The 19,179-nt window shown below is 39.4% G+C and overlaps 4 protein-coding genes and 1 pseudogene across 5 annotated transcripts; 3 read left to right on the forward strand and 2 right to left on the reverse strand.

Moving 5' to 3' along the window:
• Positions 1–837: 837 nt before the first annotated feature.
• Positions 838–1,776, reverse strand: LOC147287925 (uncharacterized). Its single transcript, XM_086242536.1, has one exon. It carries the CDS (start codon positions 1,774–1,776, stop codon positions 838–840), a length of 939 nt encoding a protein of 312 aa, XP_086098662.1.
• A 1,140-nt stretch (positions 1,777–2,916) lies between these two features.
• LOC147287926 (putative membrane protein At3g27390) lies at positions 2,917–6,769 on the reverse strand. Its single transcript, XM_086241951.1, has 10 exons — positions 6,634–6,769; positions 6,112–6,220; positions 5,804–5,999; positions 5,221–5,357; positions 4,843–5,131; positions 4,607–4,713; positions 4,261–4,426; positions 3,950–4,145; positions 3,614–3,854; positions 2,917–3,409 (listed from the first exon to the last, which is right to left on the reverse strand). Exons 1-10 carry the CDS (start codon positions 6,725–6,727, stop codon positions 3,202–3,204), a joined length of 1,743 nt encoding a protein of 580 aa, XP_086098077.1. The 5' UTR covers positions 6,728–6,769; the 3' UTR covers positions 2,917–3,201.
• Positions 6,770–7,261: 492 nt separating this feature from the next.
• Positions 7,262–9,160, forward strand: LOC147287927 (uncharacterized protein At4g26485-like). The gene is made up of 3 exons (XM_086242533.1): positions 7,262–7,406; positions 7,692–7,896; positions 8,815–9,160. Exons 1-3 carry the CDS (start codon positions 7,268–7,270, stop codon positions 9,158–9,160), a joined length of 690 nt encoding a protein of 229 aa, XP_086098659.1. The 5' UTR covers positions 7,262–7,267.
• Positions 9,161–10,294: 1,134 nt separating this feature from the next.
• Positions 10,295–11,530, forward strand: LOC147287928 (uncharacterized protein At4g26485 pseudogene; annotated as a pseudogene).
• A 933-nt stretch (positions 11,531–12,463) lies between these two features.
• LOC147287929 (uncharacterized protein At4g26485-like) lies at positions 12,464–14,891 on the forward strand. 2 transcript variants are annotated; one of them, XM_086242014.1, is made up of 3 exons: positions 12,464–13,157; positions 13,762–13,966; positions 14,364–14,891. In XM_086242014.1, exons 1-3 carry the CDS (start codon positions 13,010–13,012, stop codon positions 14,635–14,637), a joined length of 627 nt encoding a protein of 208 aa, XP_086098140.1. In that variant the 5' UTR covers positions 12,464–13,009; the 3' UTR covers positions 14,638–14,891. The 2 variants fall into 2 exon arrangements, with proteins under 2 accessions (XP_086098140.1, XP_086098139.1); XM_086242013.1 differs by having other exon boundaries at positions 12,465–13,157; positions 14,355–14,817.
• The last annotated feature ends 4,288 nt before the right edge of the window (positions 14,892–19,179 follow it).

Consider the following 19,179-nt stretch of genomic DNA (forward strand, 5'->3'; position numbering starts at 1 on the left):
ATCTTTGAGTTAGAATTGAAAAGTTTAAAAGATTCAGACCTGCTTGAATCCAATTTGGTCTTTACCACATTCCATCAAGATGAATTCTTTCTGATTTTCGCTTTTGAATATCAATTTTAAATGTGTGAAAAAATAATTTATACAAAAAAAAAAAGACAGAAAAAAAAAAAAAAAAAAAACACGAGTTTGTGAGATGTGAATGGAGCAAAGAATTTTGCTTTTATTAAATGGGGTTCCTACTCCTTTTGCTTGGTTATGGATACAAATTAATTAAATTGTTCACAAGTATGGATGAATGAGATCTACATAGAAATGCTCAATTTCTTTTTCCTTCCTCTTTTACATGTTGTTCAAAAATCATGTGCACTCATTATAACTTTTGGGGGACTAAATCATAAAAACAATCAATTAAAGAAGTAATCCAAACCAGAAAACCATGATGTTAGTTTTGGCAAGAATTGAAGCAGGTGATCATGGTTGCATCAGAGCTTCATTTCTTTTCCTGCAAACACATATGAAGCCATTTTACATTACAAATGTATATGCTATGGCCTCCTTAACAAATTAAGGCCACTCATCGATCATCATCATCAGCATCGATCCTAGGAGCATTAAATGGATGACACCAACAATTCAAATCCATAATTTACAGTTGACATTAAATGAATATATATTAAGAGTACCCAAAGATATATAACATATGTAAAAATATATATGAATGCCACTAACTTAATTTACAAGTTACAATCAAATGTATATGCTGTTTATGTTGCTAGCTAGTGCTAAATTAACCTGTGACAATGCATATCCCATTTTTCAAGCCTCTCACTCACTCACTCACTCAATCTTATAGGCATGAAGAAACAGGCAGAAGTCAGAAGCTGTTGAGTTATTACTCCGACTCCGAGTGGAATAATAGGCACTACTATTGTCACTGTCATGACCTCCATGGTCACCTTCTCTGTCGTGGTCACTCTCCGAATCCGGTGCCCCGGGTTTGAATATAAACAGACCATGACCCGTGCCCGGGCTGCTGAAGAGCCAATCATGCACATCCCAAAACACTTGCACAGGCTGCATATTCACCATCACAGTCTGGTTCCCTCTGAATTTCCACTGCAAGTTCTTCACATGAACCAATACAATCCCATCTATGCTAATCCACATTTCAGGGTCTTTGAGTCCAGATGTAGAGCTTTCAACCACAATGTCATGCTCTTTTCTCTTCTCGTCAAATTTGACTCTTGTAGCAAAGCTTTTCTTGGCAAACACGTTTTCTTTCTTGTAATATAGGAGGGCCTCAACAATGGCTGGTCTTGATTTGGTTCTCTTGTAAGCCTTTTTCTTCAAGTCACCCAAAAGCAACACAACCTCCTCATCACAAACCAGAGCCACATAGAAGTCAGAGCATGGTTCCGGGCCACTCACAAATTTGGCCGATCTAAGATCCCAATAGACCTCCGCTTGATTGCCCTCAACCTCAAATGCCTTGTACCCTTTTTTGCTCCAAAAGTGCCAAGGCTTGAGGTCGATTTTGCATGTGTAATGGAAATCACCCTCTAAGCTATCGACCCTGATGCTCAAAGAATGGTTCATGAGATTTTTGCACCATATGATCGTCACCCTTCGCCACATTGTTGCAATACTCGCCAGGAACACGCATGTCACGGTGCTTTGAGCTGTTTTTGCTGTCACCGGCTCCTCTGAGAGTTTCTCTGCAAATGGCAGTTGCTCGTGTAACGAATGACCTCTCATAGAACGGCTAAAAGACTGCATCATTGCGAATCTTTCCCCGAAACAATAATGCTAGAATCACCAAATTTGTTCACCAGATGATCGAAGAAATATAGCTATAGATAGTCTTGATAAGGCAAGAATGAGAAGATGAGGATGAGAGATATATGTATATGATTAATTGGATTTCTGGGTAGCAATCAATAATCATATATATTTCTTGCCACCTTCTTTATTTTCTATGTACTACTGTTGGGTTTGTGAACTTTGATCATAGACATGTAAAGAGCTTTACATTGATTACCTTTATAAACTTGATCAAAGCTTTGCTGAGGGAATGGATTGATTGCAAAACTTACACAACTTGGGCTCTTGGGATCTTTGGCTAATGATGATTCTTACAAATTAAATTATGTGCTTGTGTATATGGATATATTCACCCGATCAAAGTGAGTATGCAAATGAGAATTGATGAGAAAATGGTTTGACAGAGAGAGAGAGAGAGAGAGAGAGAGAGAGGGGATAAGGCATGGCGGTTTGTTTTGTGGAGAAAAAAGCTCCATTTAGAGGCTCTAAGGCTAAGAGGTTCCCGAAACAGAAGGGTTAACCGAAAAAACATCTTAACAAGATCTTTTACTATATACAGCTCCCTTATTTGGTTCACTAGTTCATATTAGTTTCCATCATATAAGCATTGCCAGCTGTAGAATTTCAACTGACAGTATGGATTCTCTTTTTTTTTTTTTGGTGAAAACAGTATGGATTCTCTTTATTGGAACAAATATGTTGGAATTTGAAGATAGGCATATCATTTTCCAAATGCTCAGTTCTTGGTTGTCGGATTTGATGTCTCAATATCTAATTCAGATTTGAAATACGATTTTTCTCTCTGTTCTGCTACGAGAAAACAAATTAAGAGGAGTTTGCTTTTTTATCTGGCAAAACAAAAATAGTTAGTTAAGAAATGTTTCTTTTTTTATGATATTTAGCTCATGGAGTTTTTTTTTTTTTTTTGTCAGAAGCTCATTGAATTTGTTGGGTATTATTAGATCATGAATAATTTCAATTGCTAGATTATTTTCTCTCTTTTACAAAATTATTTGACACCATATCTATATATGGCTTGTCAAGATATCTCTATTTAAGAAATAAGAAATGTAACATATGACCGGCACCCTTTGTTCACTTTTCAACCGCATCAATATCAAGAAGAAAAAAAAAAAGGGTAAGGACTAAGGAGCTAGGTACCAAGAATCAAATTATCACAAAGTTTAAGTGAGGACCATCGTTTTGTCAAAAGCAATTCTAGCATTGTCTCAATTGATGACCACTGATTACAAATCTGTATCCAAATTGGCAATCTCTCTCCAAACACGCAGGAAAAGGGGAAAAAGAAAAGGAAACAGTTGCTACCTATTCCCACAAGTCCTAACCATGCAGGCAAGGGCATATACAGAAATCTCATGATCATACTATATCCCCATTGTCATATGTACTGTTATGATCCTCACTTCCAATCACAATATTGCCACCCTTTCCAGGATTTAAGATTCCTCCTATATGATTGGCTGAAGCAGCAGCCTGAACCGCTTCTAAGTACAGCGCCTTCACCAAATTCCTAAACCGGCGCCTGAAGGTTGGTATCCGAGAAATGAAAGCTACAAGCCCCTGCAGTCTGACACAAAAATGCTTGTCAAAATTCACACGTCTGCAACTGAAGGTGGTGGCAAGGCTTTGATCTGAATTCTGAACTAACAGCAATTATGCAAACGAATCCAAACCATCTATATATATTGGGTTAAGATAATATTAATGCAATTGAATGGTTAATGTTAGATCATGATGCTATGAATATCATATGTGAAATAAATGAGTGCACCTCCTAAATATGGCTTGCAACTGTGCCCTTTTGACATAGTCTCCGGATGAAAAATCAGTGCCATCCCACTCCTCAGGAGTTTCATTTTTGCATTTCATGAACAGATATCTCAGACAGATTTCTTCGTTCTCGTCCAATTGGAGGTTCTTTATTTGCTCTTTCATGACCAACAATGGCCCAATGAACCACTCAAACACTTTGTCCCTTGGTCCATTTTCCCTTGTCAACTCTACATCATCAGCTATGGGATTAAAATTAGAAGAACCATGATTAAGCTCAAAATAACCTATGTCAAGCAATGAACAAAGAATACAAAAATCTAAGTCAGAAACATACATATCACCAACCCAGTTGAATTAGATTTTGCTGATGCAAGCAGACATTGCAATATAGACCAAGCAGGTAGTTTGATGCTCAACTTCTTACAACTTCCCTTAAGAATGTATTCTTCTATGTCCTTGACATCTATCAGACCATCACGGACAAGTATCTTGCCATTTATCTCAAAAGATTTAAACAGCCAGCCCCACACCTGTGACATTAGAACTCACAAAAATGGTATTTCACATAAAAGTGGCATGCATAAACTCTAATCAATGGAATTTATATAAAATATTGTTGATATATTGTATCTTGGTGAGTCCTACCAGCATTGGTTTATGCCGTTGAATTGCCAGCTTCCATGTTCTTGATTGTTGCAAGATGAGTCTTGATTTGTATAAGGCTTCTCTCCCATTCTTCGAATCATTTTTATCACAGCCACCAGAATTCTCTCTCTCCAGGCAAGAGCTCATATTTGTACTGTATATCGGCCTGGCTGTCACAGGGATGCCTCACAATCAAAATTAAAAGACTGAAAAGAATACTTGTTTTAAGCTGTCACGAGATGAATTCTATAAATTGTCCCAACTCAACTCTTTCTTTAATAAAACATTTCAACAATTGCAATCATCAATATAAAGTTTAAAAGAAGGATGGGGATCCATAATGTACCTGGGAAAGCAGGACCCCTCTCTCAAGTGGAGTAGATCATTTACATATTCATCAAACAGTGAAACCACAGAAATTATGAAGGCAAGTCCCAGGTGGAGTGAGTCTTCCTGTAAATTTGTATAACTCTGCTTAGATAAACTTCATTCCAATACAAAAAAGAACAAGTCCACATGCAGAGACTTTTCAAAATAGCCCAAACTCAATAAAATGGTGTGAAAGGCAACTAATCAGTAAACCTGATAAGCAATGGCACCACTATATAGTCCCAGAAAGAAGCTGAAGAGGAAAGCAGCTACCACGGCTCCCACAACTGCCAAAGGCCATAAGATAATGGCCAGACCAGCAAATGGTACACACACTGTTTCCAAGAATGGTCCTTCCCTACCTATCAAATCTTCAAATAGCCTCTTCCATCCTTTAAACAGCATGTATGGGCTTTTCCATATTGCAACAACTGTAATTAAAGGCACATCCACAGGCACTCCAATCAGACTCACCAACAAACAGCCTGGCAATTTTGATAACCTATCAAGGCAAAGGTGAAATTCTTCAGAAATTCCATTTACATAGATTTGTTTAATATGTAACAAATTATCAAAAGTAAGGTTCCTCACTCTATATCCATGGGCTTTCCATCTGCAGGTATCTGCTCAATTAGCTCATCCATGTAGGAGAAGTAAGAGTGAAAGCAAAAATCCGTGAAATCATGCACAACTGTGCAGCTTCCTTTGATTGTCGACCAACAACCGTCCTAGTATACAAATGTAAGCTACCTATGTGAATTGCTACGACCTGATTATAGTCGACTAAACAGCCAATAATGTGTTGGGCGCAGGTATATAACACAAATCATGCAAGTCCATGTACCATTGGATGTTCTTATAGTAGAGTGCAGATAACATGATGACATATAAAGAGTGGAGATTGATTTGTCACGGCGTCAGTATAGTTAAAAAGGGCATAAATGAAACTATGTTATCATATACCCACTGACCCACAAGGAAAATTATCATCCATATCAAGTAACACCCACACACACATAATGGGTTGAATACTCTTGAAGAAAATATGATTGGTCAAATGTCAATCAATTGGGAGCTTAATTTTTCAGTTAGATGGTCTCTAAACAGAAACATTAACCAAAACACTACTTGCAAAAAAAAGAAACAAACAAAAGCAAGGAGAAAGGGAACATACAAAAGTACAGTGGTAGAACTTGTCAGTGACACTCTCGCCATGGACAGCCTCAAATGTTGCAAGAAGGGGAGGAAAAAACCCATATCCAATCCCACCTAAAAGGCTTCCAACAACTCCAATGACAGGCCAAAGGACAAGAGGCAATGGCAGTAATACCAGCACTAGAATCTTCAACACAAGTCCAAGCCTCTTGGTTCTGTCATGGAAGATTGAAATTAGAGAAGCACATAGCATAGAAAATGAAAAATCATTTATAATTAATGTTGGTAACTATACAATCAAAGAGATTGGTGCAAGGGAAAGCGTACCTTGCTACACAGTAGTAAGTCCAGACAACATGCGCTAACCAAAGCCCATAAATCACAGCCGAATTTCCAATCACAATAATTCCCACCACCACTGGCCCAATGATCGCAGCTATATATCAAGCAAAACCTCTACTGTTACTAATACACATATCACAATTGCGTAATTGACAAACACAAACCCATCCATATTCCATCCACTTGCATATGAAATACACATACAATTACAAAACATGCTTAAGTGAAGTTCCCCTAAATACCAAGTATGGAGAACCTACCCATTAACTGAAAACACATGTGCAATCAGTGTGCAGTATGCATAGTCACATTGACCACTGAATCAGTATACAAAGTTAAAGACAAGCTTCACCTCAATGGCCATGATGCTTATACATATTGGTATCAAATTAAAATTTATGGGTGTTGTTCAAATTTATAAATACTCTACATATTGTTCATACTTCATAGCATAACAGAGTAATTAAGCAGAGTGATTAACACTAATTATATATATGGTTGCATTACCTTTGACAAGGCCAAGTATGAGGAGCAAGAAGAAGAAGGGTAGGAAGGAGATGAAAGTCCATATCTTGGCCAGAAAATCCACCGGAACCTCCATGAATTTTGGGCAAGAATGGAATAGCAGAGAAACACTGGCTTTGGCTCGATTCTATTTCTTTCCTTGGAATATGAAAAGCAGACATAAATTTAGAGAGAGAGAGTGAGTGAACGAAAGGAGGTGCTACGTGGCGAAAAAGGGCAATGAGATGGACGCGTGGCGAGCGATGGAGTGTCAAGTCACTCAAGCGTGATACGCCCGCGAAAAGCAGTTGAGACGGGGACACCACACGAGTACACAGCACCGCCTTCTTAGGCCACGTCACGGATTTGGCGGGAAACTCACTTGAGGCCCAATCCACCGAACCACAAGGCCCACGGTGCGAAAGAGAAGGCTCAAGCAATTGACTACGACACCACGTTCCACGTCGTTTGGTAAAATAGGAAAGCCGACAATAAATCCCAAGGCGCGCACACACACGATCTCTTACTATAAATATCTTGATAGCGAGAGTGAGAAAATGAGAGTGAGAGTCTTTTGGGTCTGATTAGGTCTCTCTTTCTGTGTGTGAGATTGTTAGAGAGATTTTTGTTGGTAGGAATGGAGAAATGGATCGAACACTACTGTAGCTCTCATGAGATATTGCTGGTTGGGGAAGGAGACTTCTCATTTTCTGCTTGCTTGGCTCGAGCTTTTGGCTCTGCTACTAACATGGTTGCTACTACTTTGGAATCTCCAGGTACATTGCTCAAAAATATAGTGTCTATGGAGTGAGTAATTATTGGAATAGAAATCGTTTTTCATTTTCGGTACAAATAGTAGCAAAGACCCTGTTGTGCAAAGTCATTTTAGGGTTTATTTGTTGTACAAGAGTAGTAGTACGTGTAGTACCCTGTTGTGCAAGTAATTTTAGTGTTCATTTGATGTACAAGACCCTTGTTGTGCAAGTAATTTTGGGTTTCTTTAATTTTAATTTTGTTTTTCAGCTGTTGATTTGATGTTATAATATTCGATTTAATCTCAGATACTTTATGGGGAAAACATTGGAGCTGTGTGTCACACTTGGATGAGTTGAGGAGAAGAGGATGCTTAGTGTTGCATGATGTTAATGTATGTGACATGGACCGCCATTTCATCCTTAAATGGAAGAAATTTGATGTCATCATCTTCAACTTTCCTCATGCAGGCCATCACTGTTGGCTCCGTGAAAGAGACACTGAACTTATACAGTGAGTGACAAAATTGCCCTCACTTTCTTGTGTGCTTGCTTTAATTTGTCTCAACCCTGTCCATCAATGGGGCTGTATCTGCATGATGATCAATTAATATATGCATGATTGTCCATTAATTAAATGTGACTCGGGGTGTGGTGCCCTAAGCTTGCATTATGAAGGGTAATTTTATATTCATCGTGTTCTAATATTATAATACCTTTTAATTATCTATTTGTCTCACAGATATATTATGTATATGCTTAATTTTTTTTTTTCTAAATAGGTCACAGATTTTTCCTCTTTGTCGGATTAGTTTTTATTTTGGTACCGGGGGGGGGGGGGGGTGTGGTTAACATAGGTCCAAACAACAAAAAATAACTCAAAATGCCATTAGATTAGTTGACTAATTCAAAAACATTTAATTAAATGATATTAAAAATTAGAATGTGAATTATAATTACGGTGTACTTTAAGTTTCCCAATTGGCCTTACCACTACTTAATGATATTATGCTCAAAGAGTGCATATTACATGTACCTATTTTCCAATAAAATTTGTAGTTTTGGAGATCATTCCTCAAACAACTACTTTCATGGGTGACCCTATTGACATGGTACTAAAATACTTATTAATGTACACCAGTGGTTAAATTTGAAGCACCTCAAATTTGTCACAAGTTGATAGATATGTGGTAGAACAGTAATAGGCTTAATAGTGAGAATATTATGAAGTATTGCACGGCTAATCAATATATAGTGTTTAGTACAGTGGTGAGGCTGCAACTATGATAATAGTGGCTCTGCACAGTCCAAATCCTTTAAGCTATCTATCCCCTAGGAATATTATCAACTTTCATTTGCTGTCATTCATACACTAATTGGTTACTTCATCACTCTGCTCTTGGTGGTTGATTTGGGGGTTCAATGGAAGTAGAAAGCACAGGGACTTGTTGACAGCCTTTTTCGAAAGTGCCCGGTGGATGCTTAGCTATGGTGGAGGAATTCATGTCACGACCAGGGATGACTACCCCTACAACAGATGGAATGTGGTGGAACTTGCTGAGGAAGCAGGCTTGTTTCTGAAAGACAAAGTGATGTTCGAAAAGTTAGACTACCCTGGCTACCACAACAAGAGAGGCGGTGACATCAACAGCAACAAAACATTTCGCCTGAGAGATTGTTACACCTTCAAGTTTTCTGTGCAAGGTGAATACAGCAGTGATGATCAGATGTCGGTTTGCAGTGAATCAACCAGCAGCGATAGCTATTATATGTCTTAGTAGTGTGCTTTTGAAGTGACAGACTTAAAGTGGTTCATTAGGCCTGTGGAGGTTTGAAGAGGATGGGTTATGTTTTGTTGCTTTTAGTGGACTGTGGTGTATTTTGTGTTTTGTGCAAATGGCTTTGTAAAGGATTTGATCATGAACCACATGAAGTAAGCAAGCTCTAGCTAGGTCTGTCAAAAAGACACCTATATGCTTTTATGCCTAGTGTATTACCACGAGTTATGCCGTGTATAGTTTTATGGTGTGTTTACAGATAGTTATATTCTAGTATGGAAAAGTGAATCAATCAAAATCGAAGAGTTAAATATATGTTTGTTTGTCATATGTGTTTGTATAATAGAATTTTCTCATTGTATTATAGTAGGATGTTAATGACTCATTCGATGGCTGAGCTCATATTGCTAGTGCCAGATACATAATAAAAACTGCATCAACATCGTTTTGTTTTGTTTTGTTTTGTTTTTTTTTGTTTTTAAATGGAAAAACAGCATCAACATCTTAAATAAAGTTGGGGAAATACCTAATTATAGAGAGAAAGGACAAAAGGGGACAAGCTACAAGAAGCAGCCTAAAACAACAAAAGCAGGGCCCCGATAAGGAGCCCAGCAGAAAGAGAAGGCGATTACAATTTAAACCAAAAGGCCCACCTAAGGGGCCCAACAACAAACAAGGAGTTCGAGAACGAAAATAAACTACATTATTCAAAGGTATTTAGATGACCTCGCTATGCGCATATGGATTCCCACGGGATTAATCTTTCATTCCCCAAAAGTTCAAAAGTCAAAACACACTACACTTGGCTGCTTCCATATCCATGATTATAATAGCACCCATAATATATATATATATATATAAGTGGAAGCTAATTTCGTCCCAAAAAAAAGAAAAGAAAAGTGAAAGCTAATTTATAAATTGCTTTGGTTCCATGACACCCATCTCTATTAATGGTGATGGCCGGTTCATCATTTCTATTAATTCTTGATTTGATCATGTCTGTTCAGTTTTTTTTTTTTGAAACTACAATGAATCTGTATTAAACTCGATCATCATTTAAACCACAGCACCCTTTGGCTTCCAGTGGTATATATGTATATTAAATGAAATGGTTCAAAGAGAAAATATAAATAGGCAGATAATTGAGTAGAAATATCAAAATGGGTAAAAAAGAGAGATGGATAACCCACTACTCTAGCTCTCATCAGATACTGTTGGTTGGTGAAGGTGACTTCTCATTTTCTGCTTGCTTGGCTAGAGCATTTCGCACTGCCACCAACATGGTTGCTACTACTCTCGAATCCGAAGGTACATTATCAAACTACATCATATATTCAACCATATATATATATAGTGCATAACTAATTAATGTTCACTCGCTCACTCACCGTAGAGTAGGGAATTCCCCGCTCACCACTTAGTTCTGCAAGTAATTCTAAGTTTATTTTTTAATTGTTTTACATTAATTAATTTGATCTAGCGAATACTAAATTTTCAGATACTCTATTGACAAAACATTGGACCTGTAAACCACACTTGGATTTGTTAGAGGAAGGAGGGTGCTTGGTGCTGTATGAAGTTGATGTATATGACATGGACCAGCATCCCACACTCATGCACATGGAATTCGATATCATCATCTTCAACTTTCCTCACGCAGGCCATTACTCTTATCTGTGTGAAAGAAACAAAGCGCTCATAGAGTATGTGAGAAAAGTGCCTTGAGTTTTTTATATGCCTGCATTAATGGTCTCAATTTGTCTTCCCATGGTGCCAATAAAATATATATATATATACAATGCATGATTAATGGTTGTCTAGGAAATGTGACTTGGTTTACACATAGATACAATAATGAAAAAAGTTTAGTACGTAAAATACATCAGTATTAGTTAAATTTGGTGCAAGAGATGCTTTAGTTAATTAAATTGCAATTTTCCAGTGAAATATTGCATATATAGTTAATCAATTTTGTTTAATGCAATGGCTCTGCAATTTTTCATATCTATCATTCATATTCTTAGTTCTTAAATTATCTAGTCTTGGTGGAATGGTGGATGATTAATTTGAGGGTTCAACTGAATCAGAATGCACAGGGATTTGTTGAAAGCGTTTTTCGAAAGTGCATCTGGGATGCTCAGCAATGGCGGGGAGATTCATGTTTCACACAGGGATGACTACCCCTATGATCAATGGAAGTTGAAGGAACTTGCTGAGAAATCAGGCCTGGTTTTGAAAGAGAAAGTGATGTTTGAAAAGTCGGATTACCCTGGCTACCATAATAAGAGAGGTGGTGACATCAAGAGCAACAAAACATTTCCTCTCATACAATGCTATACCTTCAAATTTTCTCTAATCAATCAAACATGAAAGTACTTAATTATGAAATGCATGTTCGCATAATTCATGTCTTTAGTGCAGTGAGAGGGGAATATATATATTTTCAGTTTTATGCATATGGCTTTGTACGGATTTGGTTCTGAAACACATAATGTAAGCATGCTCAGCAAGTAATGTACTTACTTAGTTATGTTTCTAGTTGAGAAATACTGAGAACATTGTCAATTCCAACTCAACATTCTTGAGGTCTTCAACAGTCCTCCATCAACCCGTTGTAAATGTAAAGAACTAAAGACTGCAATTTTGATTGCAGGGGAATCGATCAACTGCAGTCATAAATTTGGTGCCCAGTTCAGTACTGGTGGCAACCATACATAATTGAATTCATAAAAATCATGTTTTTGCATATACAAAATTGGATAAGATTAGACGGAAAGAGCAAAGGAAATTAAGACTCGCAATATTTTGCATCAAATGTCTGACTCGCAATATTTTACTTTTACTGGTGAAAGTAAAAGTTTCTGTGTACATAACCGGTTCATGATCGTAAACCAAAAGGCCCACCTAAGGGCCCAACAACAAACAATGAAGTCCACCAAGGAGTCCAAGAACGAAAATAAACTACATTATTCAAGGGTATTTAGATCACCGCGCTATGCACATATGGATTCTTACAGGATTCATCTTTCATCTTCCCATACCCAAAAATGGTGGGATTAAATAATTTATGTTACAAGATATTCTTCAAGTTTTATTTTTTAATTGTTTTACATTAATTAATTTGATCTAGCCAATACTAAAAAGAAGCTTTTGGATCTTTGGTTTTTTGAAAAGAAGCTTTTGCTTCTTTAATTGATAAAGCAGCCGCACCAAACATAAAAAAGGATTCCTGCAAAAAAGCAAAAAAGGAGAATCGATGCTCCTTTTCCATATGGGATTCCTGCCATTGTGTTTCTCAAAGGCTGCCTTTTTTGCTTCTTCCTTTGAGAGAGAGCAGCCACACCAAAGAGAAGTAGAGAGCAGCTGAAGGGAAAAACCAGGAGAGAGCAGCCAAGAGAAGAGAACTCTTGTTTGCCCATTGAGTTTGTGTGTGCTGCTGCACTTTGATATATATTGATCTCTCTCCTTTGTTCTTTATATTTGTGAACAAGATTTGTTCTTTGTTCTTGTTTTTTGGTGAGTGTGTGATTTGGGTTTGTGAGAAAATACTCTTTTTTGTAATCTCCTTTTGTCCGTCTCCGCCCATAGACTAGCCCAAGTCACTGATTGGGTGAACCACGTTAAATCATTTGTGTTTGTGGATTGTTTGCTTAATTTCTTATTTTGTCATTTCTTCATATTTTGAGCTTCCGCACAACAGTCTGTTCTTTTTTTGTTGGAAACTACAATGAATCTGTATTAAACTCATCATTTAAACCACAGCACCCTTTGGCTTCCAGTGATATGTATAAAAAAGGAAATGGTTCAAAGAGAAAATAAATAGGCAGATAATTGAGTAGAAATATCAAAATGGGTAAAAAAGAGAGATGGATAACCCACTACTCTAGCTCTCATCAGATACTGTTGGTTGGTGAAGGTGACTTCTCTTTTTCTGCTTGCTTGGCTAGAGCATTTCGCACTGCCACCAACATGGTTGCTACTACTCTCGAATCCGAAGGTACATTATCAAACTAGTTCATATATTCAAATATATATATATAGGGCCTTCCAATAAGGGATCCCTCATTTAACATTGAAATTTCTCTGTAGGGCCCACACAAGTCGTTTTGTGTCGATCCGAACCGTCTATTGTTTACATCTCTATTGATAGATAATTCTTGCAAAAAATCAGACAAATCGAAAACCGTTTACTCGTTTGATTAAGCTGTCAAAGTTTAGGTGTTTATAGACGAACTTGTTGTTCATCCATTTGTTTGATCCAAATTAGATATCTTAACGGTTTCCGATTTAGCTGATTTTTTACAGGTATGATCTATCAATGAAGATGTAAAAAATGAACGGTTCAAATTGACACAAAATGACCCGTGTAAACCCTACAGGAGAATCCCTCATTTAACACTAAATGAGGGATCCCTTATTGGAAGGCCTATGTATACATATATAGTGTGCATATACATATACCTAATGTTCATCCGTTCACCGTAAAGTAGAAAATTCCCCACTCCCCACTCACCACTCACCACTTAGTGCATATATAACTAACGAATTTTTTTGATTGTTTTACATTAATTAATTTGATCTAGCAAATACTAAATTTTCAGATACTCTATCGACAAAACATTGGACCTGTGAGCCACACTTGGATTTGTTAGAGAGAAGAGGGTGCTTGGTGCTGTATGAAGTTGATGTAAATGACATGGACCAGCATCCCACACTCATGCACATGGAATTCGATATCATCATCTTCAACTTTCCTCACGCAGGCCATTACTCTTATCTGTGTGAAAGAGACGAAGAGCTCATAGAGTACGTGAGAAAAGTGCCTTGAGTTTTTTATATGCCTGCATTAATGGTCTCAATTTGTCTTCCAATGGTGCCAATATAATATATATATACAATGCATGATTAATGGTTGTCTAGGAAATGTGACTTGGTTTACACATAGATACAATAATGAAAAAAGTTTAGTACGTAAAATACATCAGTATTAATTAGTTAAATTTGGTGCAAGAGATGCGCGCTTTAGTTAATTAAATTGCAATTTTCTAGTGAAATATTGCATATATAGTTAATCAATTTTGTTTAATGTAATGGCTCTGCAATTTTTCATATCTATCATTCATATTCTTTGTTCTTAAATTATCTAGTCTTGGTGGAATGGTGGATGATTAATTTGAGGGTTCAACTGAATCAGAATGCACAGGGATTTGTTGAAAGCGTTTTTCGAAAGTGCATCTGGGATGCTCAGCAAAGGTGGGGAGATTCATGTTTCACACAGGGACGACTACCCCTATAATCGATGGAAGTTGAAGAAACTTGCTAAGAAATCAGGCCTGGTTTTGAAAGAGAAAGTGAAGTTTGAAAAGTCGGATTACCCTGGCTACCATAATAAGAGAGGTGGTGACATCAAGAGCAACAAAACATTTCCTCTCATACAATGCTATACCTTCAAATTTTCTCTGATCAATCAAACATGAAAGTACTTAATTATGAAATGCATGTTCGCATTCATGTCTATAGTGCAGTGAGAGGAGAATATATTTTCAGTTTTATGCATATGGCTTTGAACGGATTTGGTTCTGAAACACATAATGTAAGCATGCTCAGCAAGTAATGTCATTTTGTTTGGATGTATAATGCCAAGGCTAGGCACCCAAAACGCGGAGTCATCAAAAGTTCACCATTCTCCAAAATGCATATATGCCTTATAGAAAAACTAGTTTTAGGAATCTGTATGACTTTAGTCCAAGATTCTTCTACCCCTTATCGATGCCTTGAACAATTCTCCATGAACCCGTTTAAGTGTGAAAATCTGCAAAAAGGATTCATCCTCATGTATAATCATAACCCAATCCCCAAAAGCTTGTAGGGTAGGGAAAAGTAGCAGGTAATGGTAGGCTTGGTAGCAGATTGACATCTCTTGTAGAAGGGTGTTTGTGGGAAAATCCACATCTATCCGAACAGCCAATCACGGCTCGACACGTGGCTGGTCAACACCCACCTCCGAGTTGACTCTCAGTGGTCAAACTTTGACCTCCACATCATCACAGATCAGCATTTCCTCTGTCAGCTCAGACCGAGTTTCTACGCCGGGCCCACCATGTTCGGTCCGAGCCGAACCGATGATCTTCCAAGGGATCGAGTGTCCATCTTCCCACGATCATCCCGGTTCGGCTCGGCTCGGCACAGGAGATGGTCTCCTTTCGAGTTTTGGCGTCGACCAGTTAGGGCTCGGAAAGACCCCAATCTACTGGACCGGCTCGGTCTGGAATCCCATGTCCGATCCGACCACACATGGACTTCGTGTCTTCGCATAAGAACATGTGTTCGTATCGGCTCGGCTCGGTTCTCCGCCGCCATTCCCAGGAAGATCACGCTGGGACGAACCGCCACACTTAAATGCACCTGACACAAATCTTCTGACAGATAGAATGTCAGGCCTGCATCCATGACCACTGGGGCAGTCTGTCTGAACCTTCCAACCTTACATTTAATGGGGCATTCAATGCAACATTAAATGCTGAGGAAGTAAGCAGCTGAACATGCAACTAGGTCTGGCCAGATGCGTGGGTCTCTGGCAACCATTCATTCACAATGCAGGTAACTTACTCATCAGGTTTTCCTTTGCTTATATATATCAACCCATATGTGCAAAACAAAGACACTACGCATTTACACACAAAACACTTACACAAAATTTCCACTCACCAAAGAGCTTACCCAACTTGCTGAGAATAACCCAGAACATTTGCCTTGTTCTTCCTATTCTCCCAAGTTCATCCTCTGTTCTTCCTCATCCACCATCAAACACCATCACTGATTTCATCATCGGAGTGTGTTTGGCTGGTACCACACCGGTCCATCTCCTTTGATCTTGTTTCTTTTGCAGGAAGATCTCAACCAACATCCACTTCATCATCCAGCAAAGCATCTGATCAGCCAGATCAGCTTTTCTAAGTTGTTGCACCTACCTTACGAGAATTTGCATCAACAAAGGGTTCCATAACATGACGTGGCCCTCGGGGTCCATTTTTGACATCAAGCCACTGCAACAACCCATAACAATCCCAGGGTCGACCTCATATTGAACATCATCATCATCATCATCATCATCATCATCCTTCAAATTCAATAATGCTTCGTAGTCCAAAAATGGGGGAGGAAGGTTCGGCACAAAGACCCTGAAGCTGTTGGTGCTGGTGACTGCATGGCTGAGGTACGTGCTTCTTAACAAAATCAGAACCCGAGATTAAAGCATGCCACGGCTTGGATACAAACCGAAATCTTACTAATGATTTCGCCGGTAACTTTAACAGTATGTCAACAATGATATCCTTGGTAATGTACACAAAACGAGGTCGTTCAAGTGCAGAGGAGGGAACCAGTTGCTGCTGCAGGTTCACACAGTCGTCCGCCCCCTCCACCATGTTAATTTTCAAGAAATTAACCCTAAATTAGGGAGAGTTTTATTATTATTATTATTTATTTGATTTGCAGCCCTTCTCCTATATCTAGCTCAAGGTCCCCCCCAAAAAAAAAAAGAGAGCCCAAGCTCACAGACAAACAAACCACTTTATTTTACTTACTTATTTTGGTGTAATTTTTAAATAGAGAATTAAGAGTAAATACCAAATGCCAATAATTTTTCATTAAAACAATAGGAAAAAGCCAGTTTGACTTAAAAATGATAAAATACTAAAACAATTTTGTTAAATAAATTTTGTTAAGAAAAAATTTGCATTTTTATACTTTGAAAATCTTGATTACCTTTCTCAATATTGAAATGAAATGACACTGTCAACTAGGGGTGGGTTTTTTTTACCGTATTACCGAAAAAAACCGCAAACCGTACCGCAAAATACCAAACAGTATGGTATAAAATGTGTCAAATTCGGTATCGGCAAAAATACCGTACCGCACCGCATATAAATGATATCCAAACAGCTCCCCACATTCAATACCGTCGGTATACCATACCGTACCGCATATTATACATTCAGTCCATTTTTCAAATCTCTTTGATTCAATCCAGTTTCAGATTTCTCTCTTCTCTCAGTGTCTTTCTCTCTCTCTCTCTCTGTGATTCTCTCCAACCTCCACCATCAATTCATCATCTCCACCATTTCTGACTTTGAACCACCACCAATACCTGATAAATCTGTCTAAGCACTACTTCCAGCACCCCAGATCAATTGATTAGTATTATTGTTTTCTGAAATGCATGCTAAATTATGTCTTGTCAAACTACGTCCATGGCCGTTATCTTCCATTTTCACTGGAGGAGCCCTAGAAGAAGTAGTCGAGGCCATATTGGTCCTTAGTTGCTGGCTGCTGCTGCTGCACTCTCCATTAACCATACCACCTTGCTCACCCCCAATTTGATTAAATGCATATAACAAACATGTTGATGGTGTGATTGACTAATCAAACCCACCCATGAAAGGAATTTGCTGCAAATTTCACCACTGATCCACTCCTCGATGATCTCCACCACCACCAGTTGATAAACTATTCATCATGTTGCCACCGATCTCTCTCTCTCTCCATCTCCATCTCCCCGTCTCGCTATCTCCATCTCGTTGTCTCTCTCTGTCTCGCTCTCTAGATCTCCATCTCTCTGTCTCGTTGTCTCTCTCAAGTTTCTGCAAGCCGAGTACCATGCCGATGCCGCCCTTCTCCGACCGCAACTGAAAATTGCGGTTACCGCAAACCGTCGGCACGGTATCGGTGACAAAAACAGGGGTTTCGACCTCTAGCGGTTGGCATGCGGTATCAAGGTTTCGGTACGGTAACCGTACCGTTTCCACCCCTACTAGTGTCAACACTCATTTTGTGAAACAGACACTATTTTTTTTTTTTTTTTTTGGATAAGTTGCTCAAAAGTTTTGTGCATATGGCTCTGTAAGGATTTGGTTCTGAAACACATAGTGGAAGCAAGCTCATGCAAGTAATGTACTTAGTTTGGTTCTAATTAAATAACAAATTAAGCATTACTGATCAAATGAAAAAGAGCAAATTACAATTTAGTATCTCAACTTTATATGTTGTTTCAATTTAGTACCCCAACTTTGAAACCTTGCAAAAAAGTACCTCAACTTTCATTTTGTATCAATTTAGTACCCCAACTTTGAAACCTTGCAAAAAAGTACCTCAACTTTCATTTTGTGTCAAAATAGTACCTCCGTTAATTTTTCTGTCAAAATAGCAGGGGTATTTTCGTCTTTTCCTTAAATTTAAAAAATAATAATTTTTTTTTTTAATAAACAAATTTAAAAAATTTTAAAAAAATAAAATAAAATTTTTTTTGGGTAAGGGGTGCAGGGCGGGGAGGGGAAGGGAGGGGCTGGGGCTGGGGCTGGGATGTGCGACGGGGGTTGGGGCTGAGAGGTGCGACGGGGCTGGGCGGAGGGGCAGGGGTGTGCGACGAGGGTTGGGGCTGGGGGAGGGGGTGCGACGGGAGTGGGGTGGGGGGAGGGGTGGGTCGGGCAGAGAGAGGGGGAGTGGGTGGGGGTGGGGCTGGGGATGGGCTGGGGAGGAGGGGGAGGGCTGGGATGTGCGACGGGGGTTGGGGCTGGGGGTGCGACGGGGCTGGGCGGAGGGGCAGGGGTGTGCGACGGGGGTTGGGGCTGGGGGAGGGGGTGCGACGGGAGTGGGGTGGGGGAGGGGTGGGTCGGGCAGAGAGAGGGGGAGTGGGTGGGGGTGGGCTGGGGATGGTCTGGGGAGGAGGGGAGGGCTGGGATGTGCGACGGGGGTTGGGGCTGGGGGGTGCGACGGGGCTGGGCGGAGGGGCAGGGGTGTGCGACGGGGGTTGGGGCTGGGGGAGGGGGGTGCGACGGGAGTGGGGTGGGGGGAGGGGTGGGTCGGGCAGAGAGAGGGGGAGTGGGTGGGGGTGGGCTGGGGATGGGCTGGGGAGGAGGGGAGGACTGGGAGGGGGGGCGGGCTGGGGAGGGGAGGGGAAGGGAGGGTGGGGGCTGGCTGGGGAGGGGAAGGGAGAGGCTGGTTGGGGAGGGGAGGGGAGG

This window comes from Dryas octopetala, chromosome 4 (genome assembly GCF_963921425.1).
Source record: "Dryas octopetala chromosome 4, drDryOcto1.1, whole genome shotgun sequence".
In the NCBI taxonomy this organism is placed as follows: Eukaryota; Viridiplantae; Streptophyta; class Magnoliopsida; order Rosales; family Rosaceae; genus Dryas; species Dryas octopetala.

Excerpts from the sequence above, each read along its gene's own strand:
- LOC147287925 (XM_086242536.1), bottom strand. The coding sequence starts at position 1,776 with ATGCAGTCTTTTAGCCGTTCTATGAGAGGTCATTCGTTACACGAGCAA.
- LOC147287926 (XM_086241951.1), bottom strand. The coding sequence starts at position 6,727 with ATGGAGGTTCCGGTGGATTTTCTGGCCAAGATATGGACTTTCATCTCC. Across the intron at positions 6,000-6,111 it reads ACTTACTACTGTGTAGCAAG|AACCAAGAGGCTTGGACTTG; the intron begins GTACGCTTTCCC and ends CTTCCATGACAG. Across the intron at positions 5,132-5,220 it reads GGAAAGCCCATGGATATAGA|GTTATCAAAATTGCCAGGCT; the intron begins GTGAGGAACCTT and ends TTGCCTTGATAG.
- LOC147287927 (XM_086242533.1), top strand. The coding sequence starts at position 7,268 with ATGGAGAAATGGATCGAACACTACTGTAGCTCTCATGAGATATTGCTG. Across the intron at positions 7,407-7,691 it reads TACTACTTTGGAATCTCCAG|ATACTTTATGGGGAAAACAT; the intron begins GTACATTGCTCA and ends ATTTAATCTCAG. Across the intron at positions 7,897-8,814 it reads AGAGACACTGAACTTATACA|AAAGCACAGGGACTTGTTGA; the intron begins GTGAGTGACAAA and ends CAATGGAAGTAG.
- LOC147287929 (XM_086242013.1), top strand. The coding sequence starts at position 13,010 with ATGGGTAAAAAAGAGAGATGGATAACCCACTACTCTAGCTCTCATCAG. Across the intron at positions 13,158-13,761 it reads TACTACTCTCGAATCCGAAG|ATACTCTATCGACAAAACAT; the intron begins GTACATTATCAA and ends CTAAATTTTCAG. Across the intron at positions 13,967-14,354 it reads AGAGACGAAGAGCTCATAGA|AATGCACAGGGATTTGTTGA; the intron begins GTACGTGAGAAA and ends CAACTGAATCAG.